Source organism: Selaginella moellendorffii, unplaced genomic scaffold (assembly GCF_000143415.4).
Source record: "Selaginella moellendorffii unplaced genomic scaffold, v1.0 SELMOscaffold_9, whole genome shotgun sequence".
NCBI classification, from domain to species: domain Eukaryota; kingdom Viridiplantae; phylum Streptophyta; class Lycopodiopsida; order Selaginellales; family Selaginellaceae; genus Selaginella; species Selaginella moellendorffii.
The window spans coordinates 2,905,968-2,923,131 of record NW_003314270.1 but is presented as its reverse complement, the minus strand read 5'-3'; the positions used below and the strand labels follow the sequence as shown (position 1 = coordinate 2,923,131).

At 42.2% G+C, this 17,164-nt stretch overlaps 1 protein-coding gene and 1 pseudogene across 1 annotated transcript; both read right to left on the bottom strand.

Annotated features, from left to right (window-relative positions):
- Positions 1–11,166: 11,166 nt before the first annotated feature.
- On the bottom strand, positions 11,167–12,482 carry LOC9631122 (annotated as a pseudogene).
- Positions 12,483–12,551: 69 nt separating this feature from the next.
- Positions 12,552–13,512, bottom strand: LOC112345514 (pentatricopeptide repeat-containing protein At4g18840-like). The gene is made up of 2 exons (XM_024672398.1): positions 13,356–13,512; positions 12,552–13,180 (listed from the first exon to the last, which is right to left on the bottom strand). The coding sequence occupies exons 1-2, from the start codon at positions 13,510–13,512 to the stop codon at positions 12,552–12,554; spliced, it is 786 nt and encodes a 261-aa protein (XP_024528166.1).
- Between the last annotated feature and the right edge of the window lie 3,652 nt (positions 13,513–17,164).

The following is a 17,164-nucleotide window of genomic DNA, read 5'->3' as shown; positions in this document are numbered from 1 at the left end:
TATTGGAGCTTTTTCTTTAGTTCTAGCAAAGGATAGAGGCGGATTGCTAAGAGATGGCAAAGGCAAGGCATAAACGAACCAAGGTGGAGATGGAACCTCCTCCGAAGCTGGAACCTTTGGTTGAACAAGAGGCTATGGAAGGGAGAATGATTTAGGGTGGAGGCGTAAGATCTAAAGGTAGAGCAATGTAAGGCCAAAGACTCCTGTTTAAACTTGGTGTTCACGAGAGGACAACTCACTAAAGGAACCAAGGTAGCATTTTTGTGCTTACTCTCAGTGAAGAGTGACATAAAGACGGGAATGGAAGAAGTACCTTTAGTAATCTAACGAGTGCTAGACTAATTCCAAAATACCATGCCGATGGGGTTGCCCCCCATACGACCGATAGAAGATAAGATTGAGTTAATCAAGGGTGCTAAGGCAATGGTTCATCCACCCTATCGTTTGAACGAAAAGGAATTTGAGGAGCTCAAGCGCCAACTAAAAGAGTTGGTGGACAAAGGGTATGTTAGGTTGAGCAAGTCGCCGTATGGGGCGTTGGTATTATTTGTGAAAAGGAAAGATGGATCTATGCACATATGTATAGACTATCGGTTGCTTAACAAGTATACAAAGAAGAACAAATACCCTTTGCCAAGGATTGAGGACTTATTTGATAGGTGGGGAAAAGAAAAATACTTCTTGAGGATTGACCTAATGTCAGTATACTATCAAATCAGGGTAGCAGAGGAAGATGTCGAGAAGACAACCTATCAAACAAGGTATGGGAGCTTTGAGTTTCTGGTGATGCCCTTTGGGCTGTGCAATGCGCCGGTAACATTTTTAGTGCTGATGAACCATATCTTTGTACCCTATCTAGATCATTTTATAGTCATCTATATTGACGACATCCTGATCTATAGTGAGACATTAGAGGAGCATGTCGAACACTTGACGAAGGTGTTTGAGAAACTAAGGGAATACAAACTGTATGCTAAAAAGAGCAAATGTGACTTTGCTCAACAAGAGCTAAAGTTTTTTGGGCATGTGGTGGGCAAGGATGGGCTCAAGATGGACCCTGAGAAGGTCCAAGCGATCCAGAAATGGTAGTGACCATTGAATGTACATGAGTTGAGGGCGTTCTTAAGGCTATACAACTATTACCAAAAGTTTATCAAACACTATTCAAGAGTAGCCCTACCCTTAACAGACCAAATGGGTAAAGGGAAGATTGTATGCGAGGCGGCATTTGTTCACTTCAAAGGGAAGTTGAGAAAGACTCCCGTGTTAATATTATTAAATTTTGGTAAGGACTTTGAGGTAGAAACAGATGCTTCAGACTTTGCGTTGGGTGTAATTTTGAATTAAAACAACCATCTAGTGGCGTTCTTCTCAAAGAAGTTAGACAAGGCTCAACAAAAATGGCCTACCAACGAGAAGGAATTATTTGCGGTGGTCAAGGTGCTCAAGGAGTGGCGACACTACCTTGGAATGCACTTCAAAGTTTACATGGATAATGTGGCAACAAAACACTTTTTATCGCAGCCCGACCTAAGAGGGAAAGAAGGTCGGTGGGCCAATGCTTTGGTCGAGTTTGATTGTGAGATTCTGTATAAAGCAATATCGTGGCAGATGCTCTAAGTCAAAAGGCAAGCTTGAAGTTGGCAATATTTAGCACAACAGCAACATTTTGGGATGATATGCGGACATCATATAAGAATGATGGTCTAGCACAAGAAGTGTTGGTAAGGAATCAAGAGGCGTGGGATGCTCACCAAAGAGGTGAGCCACCAATAGAAGAGAAAAAGGTTATATAGAATGCAATGGACTCATTTATTATAAACAAATGAAGATGTATGTTCTAGAAGGGGAACTAAGGAAGGTAGCCTTAGCAGAGTGTCATGATGGACCTCTTGTAGGACATGGTAGAGTGCCCAAGATGATGGGTTTACTTAAGAGGAAGTATCACTGGCCAGACATAGTTAAGAACATCCAAGACTATGTAAAGACATGTCTAACATGTCAGTGGGTCAAAGCCGTGACTAAGGCTAGTGGAGGCTTGTTACAAAGCATTCCAATTCTAGATCAACCATGGAAATGTCTTATGATGGACTTCATCACGGAACTCCTCCAAAGTGAGGGGTTTGATGCAATATTCGTGGTGGTGGACCAATTTTCGAAAATGGCATATTTCATACCCACCACAATAGAAGTGAATGCGGAAAGCGTGGTGAAGCAGTTCTTCAAACAAGTGGTTCGAGTGTAGGGAAGGCTAGAAGAAATTATCTCAGATCAAGATAAAATCTTCATTAGTAGGTTCTGGAGAACTCTCTTAAAACAGTATTGCACCAAGTTGAAATTCAGCATTGTCGCGAATGTGACTTCGGGTATCAAAAGTTACCTTTCAGCAAGTCCTTTCGGATATTCTTTCCTTACTGCCACGACGGCAGGAGGTTGGCATTGTTGGACCAATTATCAGTTCCCATTTGAGCTAGTTGAGAAATTGGTCATTAACCGTGCACTTAAATCGAATAAACATAAGGTAGGAACTCTTATGTGTTTCTTGCTGAGCATACTCAGCCCGGTTTGAGAAACTCCTGTCATTGGCTTGCACTTGCTAGTATCAAGAACCCCCGTGATATTGAGCTTGGTCCCTCAATATCGCTAGATGATGGCTTACCGTGTATGCCAAACACCCTCGCTATCATGCCTTTTGTGTTAGTCTCATTCTGGTCCTAAATGCTATTTATGGAATTGTCTAGATTTGCTCATTTGGCATATCTAGAGAATGTAGAGATTGGCCTGAACACAATGGTGTTCGTCCCGTGTCCAAATTCGCAATCTAGCACCATTCCATATTTAGTAAGTTTCGGACTTGTCCTAGAGACTAACTCCTGAAATCCCAAAGCGTGTGTCCCTCAAAAGGGGGGGTTCCAAATGTATAGTAGGGATAGTGGGTAGGTCGGGCATGGCTGACCAACTTGAGGCATAGTCTAGCTCCCACTTGCGTGCCTATCCTTGTTTTGCATTCGGCTTGGGTCTAAGCTCAAGTTTCATTCCATACTAGCTGGTGGAGTACTCATATCCTTGCATTAGGCTACCGATATGCTGAAATAGCGCCAGACTCCGTTTGGCTCTGTTTTACATGCTGGTCTTGGCATTAGGATGCTGGTTACTCCTGAACTGTTCCAAGTTGCTCCGGGCTCTTGTCCCTTCGCTCCTTGGGCTGTATGCTCAAGAGTTGCTTTGTGGTCTGGTTCTATCACTCCTTGGCTCCATGTTTGGGAGTATGAACTTTTATCTCAATCTGGGGTATTATGTTTATGTTGGATAACTATATAACTTGATGACAAGAGTTGGTGTTTTGGTCTTGTGAAGGCAAGTTGAGGAGTGATTGTTAGTTTCTTTGCAATTAATGATTACTTGTAGACTTTGTCAAGGGCTGTTGAGACTTGCTTCACCCAATGAAGATTTAGCAGTGATAGACTTATTTTACCGGATGGTGTTGCAAAAGATCGTGTCGTTAGACTTACATGGTTTTCCATGTTCTCATGTCGAATCTACCTCTATCGATATCTTTTGGTTGCGTTTAGTTCGTAGTGTTGGATTTCATTGAGTCTTGGATGTGGTGATTCACTCCTTGAGGAAGTGTTATTTGTAACTAAGTTTTGTTGAAGGATTGGGCTCAGATACTAACTAAAGTATCTTCGACTTTGGTTAGCTTGGTTGCTAGGGAGTTTTGAGTGGTGATTCACTCTTACTTTCTTTTAGTTTGTTATGGTGTTGATGGCATTAAAGCGATGCTTTGTCATTAACAATATTGATATTAAGATTTGAGCGAAATGAGATGTCTTTCCTTAGGATTGATATTGAGTTTCATTAGTTTTAATAAAAGTAGTGTTAATGATTTGATTATAGCTTTGTGTTATTAGCATTTGTGCATTTGCTAGTTAACAACTGTATTGACGGTCAAATGAATTGAGTGACAAGTTGGGTCAGTTGTGTTCTTGATAAGATTGTTTAGTAGGGGATGAGCTTTAGTTTTTCCTTGAAACATAATTAGTCTTGGATTATACTAGCCTTACAAGTGAAAGAGTTAGTGATTGATATTGAAGTGATTGAATCCTTGTTGGATTTAGTTAGGATATATCAATCATTGATGATTTCTCTTGTGCTTGTTATAAGGTGAGTTACGTCTTATTGTAGATGGATTCATGGAGGATTGTTTAGTGATCACTTGTTAAGCATAACTCCATTGTGCTTAGCTTTTGGATTGATGTAGAAATGCTCTTCTTTAGCTTTGGCATTATGAAGTTTAGATTATGGATATGTTGAGGGGGATATTATGGGTTGTACCATGATTTCTCTTTAGTATTGAAGTTAGTTCATGCGAGACTCGTGATCATTAGTAAGCAAGACTTGATTATAGGCTTCTTCGAGCTTTTCGTTCCTTGAGTTTTGTGCTCATTATTTCATTTGTTATAAGTTGTTAGGGAAGGCATTTTGGGTCCTAACTTTGATGTACAAGTTAGTATTTGCATCTAGCAATCATTGGTGATGATTGACTATCATCTAGGATAATTGATTATCCTTGTTAGAGGTTTTGTTTGATTATCTTTGATCTAGATTAATTTGCTATTCTTCGGAATGGTAGATTTCTTCTTTCATAATGATTCTGCATCTCTTTATTGATAGGATGATTGATGATTTTTCATAATGGTTAGTTATTCTCTTTGATAACTTATGGCTTTTCGCAATACCACATGTTATTTGTGGTTTGCTCTAGATTGGTCTTTTGGGTTTGAGATATCAATAGGATATTGTTGACACTTGCTTAAACAACTCTGGTTCCTTGGTATTGTTGACCGGGATCTATTCAGATTGACTTGTGTGATGGTTGGCATGACTAAGTGTTTGTTGGTCTTACCACATTCATTCTATTTTGTTGATTGTTGCTCGAGTTAGTCCTGATAGATTAGGATGTTATTTCCTTCGGGTGATACATTCGCGAGCATTGTGCTTGTCGGTTAAGGATACTTTGTGTTCTTTGAGTTATCTTTAGTATGTTGTTTAGCATACTATCTACAATCTTCGGTAGTTAAGTTTTCTCATTGAGTGTACTTAATGATATACTTGTTATTAAATTTTATTGGATGATGAATCCTATGTTTTCCAAATTATAGTGATCTTGGTGGTTCCTATCCTATAATATTGGTTTATCAAATGATAACTTACTTAGAATACTTTTGTGTTCTATCTACGGTATATTCACTGATAATTATGTCTCTAAGATATTATTGTCTATGACTTTGATATAGTCCATATATTGATCTTTGAGTTTAGGTTAGTATATGCAGACTGGCTTCGGCACTTCGTGTGCATGTTGAAATCTTTAGTCATAGGGTAGCTATTGTCAACTGGTCATATAACCCACCTCTCTGTTGATGTTCCTTCTTCTATTAAAAGGGTGTGACTGTGTAAAACAACTTTAACTACCTATTTACAGTAGTCTATCTAAACCTTACTGACGGGTTTGGTTTCTTTGCTCAGGAGGGTTGGGGCCTTTGGCTTCTCTCTCTATGTCCTTGCAGGCAGAGGCGTATCACACTTTTGTAGCTGGGTGACACCCAGAGCAGCAAGGGTGGTTGACTCTATTGGTCATTTCCTTATCGGCGACAGCCGGAAGGTGTCTGAGTTGGTAGCGCATCCGTGTTAGACAAAGAGGTTGCCCCTCTCACTCATTTAAGTTGATGCATTTCTCACATAGTGTGAATTCCATGAACTTTTTTTGGAGTTGTTTCCTTAGCGGTATTCTAGACTCGAGTATGCATCGATGAGGACGTCGATCTGCCCTAGAGGGGAAGAGTGTCGCAAATGTGACTTCGGGTATCGAAAGTTATCTGTCGGCTAGTCCTTTTGGATATTCTTTCCTTATTGCCACAATGACAGGAGGTCGGTATTGCTGGACCCGTTATCAGTTCCCACTTGAGCTAGTTGAGAAACTGGTTATTGACCATGCACTTAAATCGAATAAACATAAGGTAGGAACTCTTATGTGTTTTTTGCTGAGCATACTCGGCCCGGTTTGAGAAACTCCTGTCATTGGCTTGCACTTGCTAGTATCAAGAACCCCCGTGATATTGAGCTTGGTCCCTCAATATCGTTAGATGATGGCTTACCGTGTATGCCAAACACCCTCGCTATCATGCCCTTTGTGTTAGTCTTATTTTGGTCCTAAATGTTATTTATGGAAAGTGTCTAGATTTGCTTATTTGGCATATCTACGGAATGTAGAGATTGGCCTGAACACAATGGTGTTCATCCTGTGTGCCTGTCCTTGTCCTCGCGATTGGCCATGGTACTTCGCGATTGGCCAATTGGTAGAGATTGGCTGCTTGTGTGCCTGTCCTTGTTGTACGTCCGGCTTGGGTCTAAGCCCAAGTTCCACACCATGGTAGCTGGTGGAGTACCCATGTCCTCGCGTTAGGCCACCGATATGCCGAAATAGCACCAGACTTCGTTTGGCTCCGTTTTGCATGCTGGTCCTGGCATTGGGATGCTGGTTGCTCTAGGACTGTTCCAAGTTGCTCTGGGCTCCTGTCCCTTCGCTCCTTGGGCTGTATGCTTGAGAGTTGCTCCGTGGTTCGGTTCCGTCACTCCTTGGCTCTAAACTTGGGAGTTTTGGCACCGTTCCTTTGTTTAGTGGCCCAAGGCCCTGAAATTTGGGTTCCACACCACGTTCCTTTGGACACATGGCATGTGACATGTGGCATCTGTCACATGGCACATGAAGGGTTTAGGTTCCGTTTCGTGGTGTTATCCTATGGTAAATCACTATAGGGTCAAAACCACGTGCGCTACAAGCACAGTCTATCACACACAAATAGATATTGGGTATTAAGTCAAATTTAATGGCAATAACACTTCTTGACAAATAAACAAATGGAAAGGGTGAATATGTAGCTGGAGGATTATTTGTGATGCTATGTCTTGGGAGACCGGACCAATTGGGTAAATCATTTGGGACTTACGGAAATGTGCTATAACAACTCACCACATTCGAGTATCGGGGTGAGTCCATGGGAAGTCATTAATTAGTGAGTTATTGAAGGTCCTGTGGAACTCGGCATGGCCAAGTATCATGGAGAGTTATCCGTAGTGGAAGCATTTACGGCCAAAAGACTCAACATTTGGAATTTAGTGGGGGATTCCTTGGAATGAGCTCAACAAAGGCAAACTAAGTACGCTAACCAAAAGCGCCGAGATGTAGAGTTCCAATCTGGGGAGAAGGTGTGGTTGAACATCAAGAACCTATGGCTACCAAGTGGGATTAACCAGATGTTGACCCAAAGGTAAAAATGCATGTATTCCTGGAAATGAATTGATTTTGAGTTCTTTAAGCAAGTTCACGGGGCCTTACAAGATTGAGGCACGAATTGGTAAAGTGGTTTACTACCTCCGACTTCCTCAAGAGATAGGGAAGATGCACCCAATATTCCATGTGAATTTACTCAAACTATACTTTGAGGATCCACTTCGCAAGGACCAAGTGAGACTTTTATCTAAGGTTATCCAAGGGGAAGAGGAATACGAAGTCGAGGCCATCCTCAATGCACACAAGAGCAAACGACAAGGACACGAGGTGAGGGAGTTCTATATGAAGTGGAAAGGATTTCCACACTGCGAAACAACATGGGAACCGAAGAAGAACCTCGCGAACGCGCAAGATCTAGTGGAGGAATTTTTGCAAGGCAGAACTCTATGTACTTAAAGTTCAATTAAAAATATCAATTTGTGAAGTTGAGCAATAGCATATGTTGAGACCTGAAGGCCCGCCGAAGGTAAGCTAATTAGCATGTGTTAGCTAGGTCAACTAGGTGTAGGGAACTACCCCTAACTCCCCATGGGGATGTCAAATCTGTAGATGGATTCTACGAAGGTTGGGTTCAAGTCCCAACCCCCTAGTAAAGCAAGGCTGGGTTTAAGTCCCAACCCCATACTAGGGCGTGGTGAGGTGAGGGGTATAAGGACACCTATATTTTGTTGTCATGGGCTCTTGGTCGAGGAAGCTAATTTAGGCACACCACTAAGTGGGAGGATGCCCCCGGAGACATGGTCAACAAGTCGTAAGATTAAAAAGAGACATTTGACGTTGATATCAAACTTCTTCTATGGTTGGTGGAGTTGTAAGGAACCAACTCCCCAAGTTGTTGTAGGGGGGGGGGGGGGGGGGGGGGCCCCCCTCCCAAGGTTCCCAAAATTTAGTAGGGATAGTGAGGTTTAAGAACTAATCTTGAAGGAACTCTCTAGTAGTGCTTCCAAACTGCCTTAAGGTTAAGATTGGGGTCAAGGGGCCTTGGGTGGGAGTGAGCATGGACTTGAGTGGTGCCGAAGGGGCCACCGCAGAAAGTGCTCAAGAGCAACTCCCACTCCCAGAAGGAAAACCAACTGCAGTGCTCCTAGCTTATGTGGAGTGGTGCCCCACTTGAGTACCATGTGGCTCATTGATCCTCACCCTGCCTAGGGGCTTGGGCCTTCCCTTCTGGAGGCTTGGTGTGCTTAGCTGCTTGTGCTTGTGGGGAGTGTAGCCGAACCTTAAGTCCAGTTTAACCTAGGGAGGGGGATTGGGAGAGATTTGGGAATCTGTGGATGAATAGTTATCGCTCCATTACTTGTGTAGTGAATAGCTGAAACTAAGTAGGAGCTAGTACCATAGGCAAAAACCTTGGCGAGGAAACTTAGCTAAATCCAAGGAAGTGTTGGTCAGATAGATGAGGTAAAATTGCAAATTGGAAAGGAAAAATTTGTGGCTTACACCTTTGTCCTATGGTGATTTACCATAAGATAATCATGAAGAAAAATCTAAACCCTTTATGTGCCATATGTCTAAAGAATAGTGGTGCAGAAGCCAAATTTCGGGGCCTTGGGCCACTGAATGAAGGAATAAAGCCAAACTCCCAAGCATGGAGTTAAGGAATGATAGCAATAAATCATAGAACAACTCTTGAGCATATAGCCTAAGGAGTAACTAAGGGACAAGAGAATGGAGTAACTTGGAACAATCTTAGAGCATCCAACATCCCAATGCCAGAATTAACATGCAAAACAAAGCTAAATGAACTTTGGCGCTATTTCAGCATACCAGTGGCCTAACGTACAGATATAGATACTCCATTAACTAGCATGGTGTGAAACTTGGGCTTAGACCTAAACCAAACATAAAACAAAGACAAACACCCAAATAGAAGCTAAACTATGCTTCAAGTTAGTTGGTCATACTCAACTTACTCACTATCCTTATAGCCCTTTTTTTTCCTTGGTTGCAATGACCACTATCACCCAACACTATTGCAAACAGCAACCAGCAGCGCAAAGGACCACAATGTTTATGTTGGTTTGCCTCTTTGTGCTCACAAGTGGGACTTTAAACCTCATGTTCCGTACGTGAGATGAGATGTGGAGCAACAACAAAAGCCAAGCTTAGATTTGGGATTTGGGATTTGAGATTTTTGGTGGTGGAGATGTGCTTGCGCCTTGCATTTGCTCACCTGCTAGCTTTCAATCCCAAGTGGGGAGACGATATATGCTCCAATAAATCAGAGGTGGGAGGAAGGAGAAGCAAGAGGACCATTGTTTTTAAATCGGTGATATAGGTGTCTTTGGCCTGTTCCTTTGTACTCCCTGCGGTACAAACTCTTCGAACATGGAATCTTTTTTCTTACTATAATAAGGGACTCCGTTTTGCAAAGGTTGATAGCTTGATGCAAACACCCAGTGTACGGACGTGCAGAATCATTGATTTTCACACTTGGAAGCTACTCCAAAGGAATTGTGGAATGATTTTTCCATTCTTTTCGCGCAGGAATGAGAATAAAATCAATGATTTTCTTTATGCTTGGGTAGAGAAATTTCTCAAAATGGGTGATTTTCTTACTTTTCCAGGAGCGGATATAGTTATATAACTATTGTTCTTCCCCGAGGAGGAATTTTGTGGACGGTCGAATAAATGGGCCATGTAAATGTGATTCTTATCTAGAAAAGCATAAATTCCATATAGTTTTTTAATCCACATATCCTGAAATCTTTCAGCAGAATGACAAGACAAGGTAGTGTGTGTTGTAGATGCAGTGGTCGTGTCCTCTGCTGAAGAAGCAAGGACCTCTCAATTTCAAGGGTCAGGTCAGTCCATCACTGCTCCTTGGCTAGAGCGCAAATGAGGAAGAAGAAGAAGAAGATGAAAAAGAATAAGTTCTGTGTGTGACCCCAGAGTCGACTAATATTCTGATCTTCTGGCGTGGAGGAACCTTTGCAGCTTTTCTACTTATTTTTATATATATTTCTCATCAAATTTCCTGTGATATTGATCAATCCCGGTCAGTCAATACTTGCAGGCAAATGCGGAATAATAATCACCATTGTATTATTACCAGCGCAATTATAATTCGGAACAATTCTGTATATGTGTGGATGAGGAATGAAAAAAGATTTAAAGATGGTATGGATGGAGGTTGAGAACATGATGCATTTTGAGTGTTTATTTGTTAGAAGTTGGCAAAAGGTGACAGAGGTCCAACATTGGGACAAACGCAAGAAACAAGCAGAGATTCGGATGGATCCTCCTTTGAGACAAAGGTAAGAGGGCGCAACAGTTTCTCTTCCACATTGTGCCGCAAAATCGATGCAAGTTTAGGTCGGCCAGGCACGTAGAAAAGTTCAATAGATCTGGGTGATATCATGGACTTTGCGGTGCAGAAATCTCGTGACCCTCGGTATCAGCATCGCGATCCAAATCCAAGCTCAAATGTTTCTTTTTTCTTCCTCCAAACATCTGTTGGCGTGGATCCATCAGAATCCAGTGGACTGAATCCAAAATCAACGCCTAAAGCAACTGTGTGTGATTTTTAAAGTCTCTCTCCCTCCAGAGTTTGCTTGTGGAGCTGTCAAGCGTGTCGGGGAGATCTAGTTTTTATTATGCTCCCCAAACTTGTTTGATAAAATGTGGGATGAATCCATCAGGCTCTTGGTCGACCAAAGATCTAGAGGGATATGGTTGGGGCATCAACATCGGAGAGACGGCAGTATAACAAAGAAAAAAACACTACAAAGTCCAAACCCAACTTTCCTTCTTGTTTGACAAAGATTACAAGCCCTAAACAACTGAACAAATAAATGTGTTTGGTCGCGGAATAAAGCATATTCCAGGCAATAAATTATTTTAAGGAATAAAGCATATTCTAGGCACACTTTTTTCTCAAACACGGAAAAGAGATAGAACCTCTTTTCCTTTGAACTTCATTTCTTTCGCAGCATTGATAATTTCCTCAAACATTAAACGTCTGAATGCTGCAGGGTGATCTTCATCGACCAGATCCGATGATGGCTCAATTGTTGCATCGACCTTTGGAAGCACAAAAGTAACAACGGACAATCGAGCTTTCTCCTTGTTTAGCACGGCTCGATGCTGGAGGCTAGGAAGAAAATCGTTGCTTAATACCTGGAAGAAATAACAAAACAATAGTCTCTAATAATTTATAAAGAAACAAGACTATACCTGCAAGCAATCCCCAACGTTGACGACAAAAGACCCATGCAGTGGCTTACAAGCGATCCATTTGGAGTCTTTGAGGATCTGGAGCCCTCCAACTTCGTCCTGAAGGAGGATGGTGATGATATCGGGGTCTGTGTGGGAGCCAGCGCCAAGAACAAGGCCAGGCTCTTCGCAAGGAGGATACCAATTGAAGCGAACGAGAGTTCTCTTCAGTCGCTCCCAGTGGCGTGTGAAATCCCCGCTAGTGACTCCCAGAGTCTCCTCCAGCAGCTGGAGGATCTCCAGAGCGAGCTCCTCCATAGCCATCGAGAACTTGTAATGCATCTCCCTGCACAAAGTTTTAGATCAACTTAGAAACAAAGAACATACTTGATTTCCTCGCTGGAAGGCCACAACTTCTCGGCAGCGATCTTGAAATCGCTGGGGTCGGCCCGGAGTGGAATGATTCCTGCCAGGATTTGTTCTGTTTGACGACGCCGCAATGGTATCCGGCAAGACTTCCGGACGAGTCATCCACCAGGGATTTAAGCTTGGTCTCGAGATCCATGTCGAAGATACCGCGAGCCCATGCAACCGTATCATCGACGAGCTTCTCATCCACGCCGTGAGCCACCACTCAAAAAAAACCCCACTCGCAAACGGCATCTCTCACCTCCTCGAGCATCCGCTTGCGATCTTTGCCCGATGAGGCACGAATTCTCGCGAGGTGGAGGCAAGGGATTGTGTCGGAGGCGTCATCGTATGCGTTGTGCGGAACGGTGGGACGATCGCTTGGATCAGTGACGTAGTAGTCCTCAATCGTGAGAGACTCCCCAAGAATTGCGTCTAGATTTGCAGCGACCCCCATGATCTCTGTCTCTTTTTTTCTTCCTCTCTAGTATTTTCTACAGAAGACCCTCTTTTCTGCTGGCATTTTGTGGCATGAGGAACAACACGACAAAATTGTAGCATTCCAACACGGCATCTTCTAAAACGTACGCCACCTTTTGCTCATAAAGTGGGACTACGCCACCTTTTGCTTAGATTACGTAGTGTTGAGCAGCACGTAGGGAGCGGCATTCCCAGGCTCCATATTCCACGCATGCCCTGCATGGGCATATGCAGAGATGATAGCGTTCCAAGGAACCACGCTGGGATTTTGCATAGAATCAAACAATTCTCTAGCCTCAAAAAGTTGGCGCACCTGACCATATGCAGCTATCATGCACGTCCACGAGGCTGCATCTTTCGCAGGCATTTCTTCAAACGTGGATTTTTCTTTGTCCAAATGCCCGTTCAAGGCGTATGCTGCAAGAATCATGTTCCACGAGAACACATTCGAATGGGCAATAGCGTCAAACACCGCGCGAGCCTCGTCGACGCAGCCACTCTTGCCGTACATGTTCACGAGCAAATTCCCCAGGAATCGGTCCTTTCTGTACTTGGAGTTGGGGTGCGATGCTATGTGATGGTGGAGGCGTCGCCCGTCGCTTAGATTTTGCGTGGCCGTGCAGCTTCTAATGAGGCTTGCGTACTTGCCCACATTTGCCGGGCTTTTCTCTTGCTGCTCCTCTTCCACCGCATCCTTGACACTCTTGTTAAAAATGGCCTCTTTCCATCTTCCACTCCGTGGTTTGATGTTGCGATGGGATGCAAATCTTGCCTCTAGTGGTGCTGGATCACCCATACAGAGAGTCCATCATGGGACTGGTCTTAGAGTAGGAAGATTATTTGGGCATATTCTTAAAAGGAAGATTATTCGAGCATATTCCTAGGATCCGTACTTTAAATTAGGAAGACAATTCGCGCATATTCTTGAAATTTCTATACATTAATTCTTCTTCCATGCCACGGCCGCTTCCACTCCAGATGCCGATGATCTGGATTTCCTGCTGCGATTGGTCCAGCGATTCCAAGAATCTGGCCACTACGATCCTAGAACACGCCCACAGCGCTAGAACAAGGCATCGAGGCAACGATCGCCTCGTCTCGCAGCTCATTCGCATGTATGGGAAATGCGGCAGGCCCCGGAGCACACCCTGGAGATCTTCCACGACCTCGCCAAGCCCAGGAGTTGCGCGTGGAATGTGACCGTCGCAGCGCTTGCCGAGAATGGGCGCCTCGAGGATGCGAGAAACCTGTTTGATCGACTCAAGGCCCCAGATGCCATGTCGTGGACGACAATGATAGACCACTACGCCCGCGCCGGCGATCTCGACCGTTCGTGCGACATGTTTTGAGAGAATGGGCGGCCGGGATGTCGTGTGCTGGAACTGGATGATTACGGTGAATGCCCAGAAGGGGTATTTTGAGTTGGCAAAAGAACTCTTTAAGATAATACCACAAAGGCCAGCGCGAGGTCAGTGTCGTGGATTCTGGAAATCGTGCCCAAATGGGGCATATAACGGAAACTGTGGACTTCTTGATACTGATGCCTCAATGGGAGGTTTGGTAATGGTTGCCGCTATGGCTCGGACTGGCCACGTACTGCGCTAAAAATGTTGACCAGATTGCACGAGGTGTGTTGGAACGTTATGCTCTAGCACATTCCCTTAATGGGCATTTGGACTACTTGATCAATCGCATATTGGAGCATTGCTACAAACTGGGCGGTTAATGGATCCCGACCAACATGGCCTCGCGGAGATTGGAATCCAGTCAATGCTGGAAACGTGTACGTCCAGGGATCATATGGTATCTCACGAAAGTCTTTTTGCTAGACTCCAAATGAACAGAGTTTCTTGTAATTTGTGTACATGTTGGCACTATGACCTTAGCGGAGCATCAGTCAGACACCACCACGCCCGCGCCGGCGATCTCGACCGTTTGTGCGACATGTTCGAGAAAATGAGCGGCCGGGATGTCGTGGGAACTGGCATTTGGAGTTGGCAAAGGAACTCTTCGACAGTATGCTGTTGAGATCCACGGCAACGTGGAACACGATGATAGGCTCTTGCCTAGGGCAGGAAGCCTACTCCTTGATTCTTTCCATGCCAGCGAGAGACACAATGTCGTGGATTCTGGCAGTCACAGTGCTTGCCCAAATGGGGCATATCAATGAAACCGACGACTTCTTTGTACGGATGCCTGAATGGGAGGTTTGGTGCTTTACGTCCACGATTGCCGCCATGGCCCAAACTGGCCGCGTCCTGGTGACGTGGATGCTGCGCTATATTGATTTGCATAACATGAGGTATCCTGGACGTCTCGCAAATGCTCAAATTGGGGATGTAACTAGAGCCCGCGAGCTTTTCTATATGATGCCTTTCACAACGCCACAGCCTATATCGTCTTTCTCACAGCTTATGCTCTCAATGGCTGCTTTGTTCATGCGTTTGAGATAATGAGTAAGATGATTCTTGAAGGATTCCTGCCTGATGTGTTTGTCCTACTCAGGCTTCTTAGCGGTTGTAGCCATGGCGGGAGATTAAGTGATGCTTGGAAGGATTACTTGATTGATCCTTTACTCTAATTTCTCTAATCCTTTCAAGATGATCGCTCACAAAATGTGTCAATGCATGTGACATGCATTGGTGAACCCTCAGGACTCAATGTTATGCTTGGATCCTATTGCCACCTTGTCCCCATATTGCATCCCAGTATGCTCAATTTTCTCCTTTCCTCTTGTTACTCCCGTCTTCAATAAGAACCTTGATCTCTTTGAAATCAGAGAGAGCTATATCAGTGCAGCTAATCAAGTACTTGTTGATTGATTTTCACAGACAATCAATGCCTCCTTCAAGAACAGAGCTTCCTTAGCTATTTATATTTGCACAGCACAAGCTCTGTGGTTGCCTTTAGTCATCATGTTCTACCACCATAAGCTTTGCTGGTTTATCACAATAACAACTGGACAATCACTAGTAGCAGAGAATGACCAAGCAACTACAAATTGAAGGAACAAAGAAGAATCAAATCTATAAGTAGCTAGAGGAGTAATTGTAGTTGATTCATATCTACAACTTCTCCTTACGAGCGCCACTAGTATGACTACTACTCCAACTCGTGCCTCTTCAATGACGACTGTGGCCACTACACACAGATCGTGGTAGATATGAAGGCATAAAAGGTAGGGATGATACTAACTAGACATGATGTATTTACAATTACTCCTCTAGCTATTTATAGATTTGATTATTCTTTGTTCCTTTAGTTTGTGATTCCTTTGTCATTTTGTTCCTCATTTGTTGTCTAGTTGTTATCATGACAAACCAACAAAGTGAATGGTGATAAAACATGGTGACTAAAGGCAAGTTGATGGTCTTAATAGAGTTTTTGTGTGCAAATACAAACATCATCATCATCATTATCTATTGTGTAGTAATTGAAAAACTAAAAGCTAGAACTGATAAACTTGAGATATAATAATTATTATGCAATAAATAACATTTGGAACATTTGGAGTTTTTGTTGAGTGATCATTTGGTTGCCATAAAAATTTGCCTTTCAAGATGATCTTAGATGATGATGATAAGTTAAGTGGAATATATTATTGATAATTATTGACTGCCAAACACAACCACGAAGGTAATTGTTAATTCCAAAAAACATTAGCTAGTTATAGAAGCCCAATGAACTAGTTATAATCCCATGTGCCAAATTATGCTTAGACCAACCTCAGAGAAATAATTATAAACTGAAGCAAGGGATTTTGAGGGTGACTATAACATATAAAACATTATTGTAGCAAATGACAAATTTCTACATATTTCATTTAACCAATCTCTAAAATCATTGTTAATCTAGATTTACTACTTTTATCCTTGTCCAATACTGCACATTAGGAGTTAAACTCACACTATTAACAAAGACTTTTAGTAGTACTTACAGTAGAGGAAACACACTTAATTTAAAACTTTTACAAAAAGAACTTTAAAAGAAGAATACTCAATACTGAAATAAATCAAAAGTTTTGTTTACAAGACAAAAGTAAGACTCTCAATTACATATATATTCTCAACATTTAAATCAGTATAAGGAATATAAGGAGAATAAATTAAGAATAAATTGAGAATTTATTGAGAATTAAATTGAGAATAAATCATATTTTAATGTTTATTCCTCACCTATTTCTCTTAAAACATTATTCACTTTTGACTTTTATAGTTTTTATTCTCAATTCTCAAGAAAGTGGCTCAAGCTGAGAAATAATAGAAGATAAAAAGAAAAGCTTATATGATAGATTTAGGAATTGACACCTATCTTATAAAATTTTCAACTTATCTTGAAAGCTAGCCTCAAAAAATTTAAAATCCTCATCACAATTAAAAATTTACTCAAATTCATAAATATCATCTTTTCATAAACTCAATCCTCTTAACATCTTCTAGGAATTAAATTATATCATTCCTTGTATATAATCACACTCCACATTAGCAGGAGATAGTTGGACACCAAGAAAAGAAAAATCATGTAATGAAAGTTGGAGATAATACATCAAAGACTCAAGTCACAACACTAAAAATTTGATCTACATATGACACAATCACATAAACAAAATTATTGAATAAGGACAATAGAGTAATATTGGTAACCTTGAACAATACACTCCACAATTGAAAAAAGTGTAAACATAACAGAAATAAGGAATACAATAAAGATATATATAAACAAAGAAGAGTAGATTTGATAACTATAATATTGGCAAAAAGCTACAAT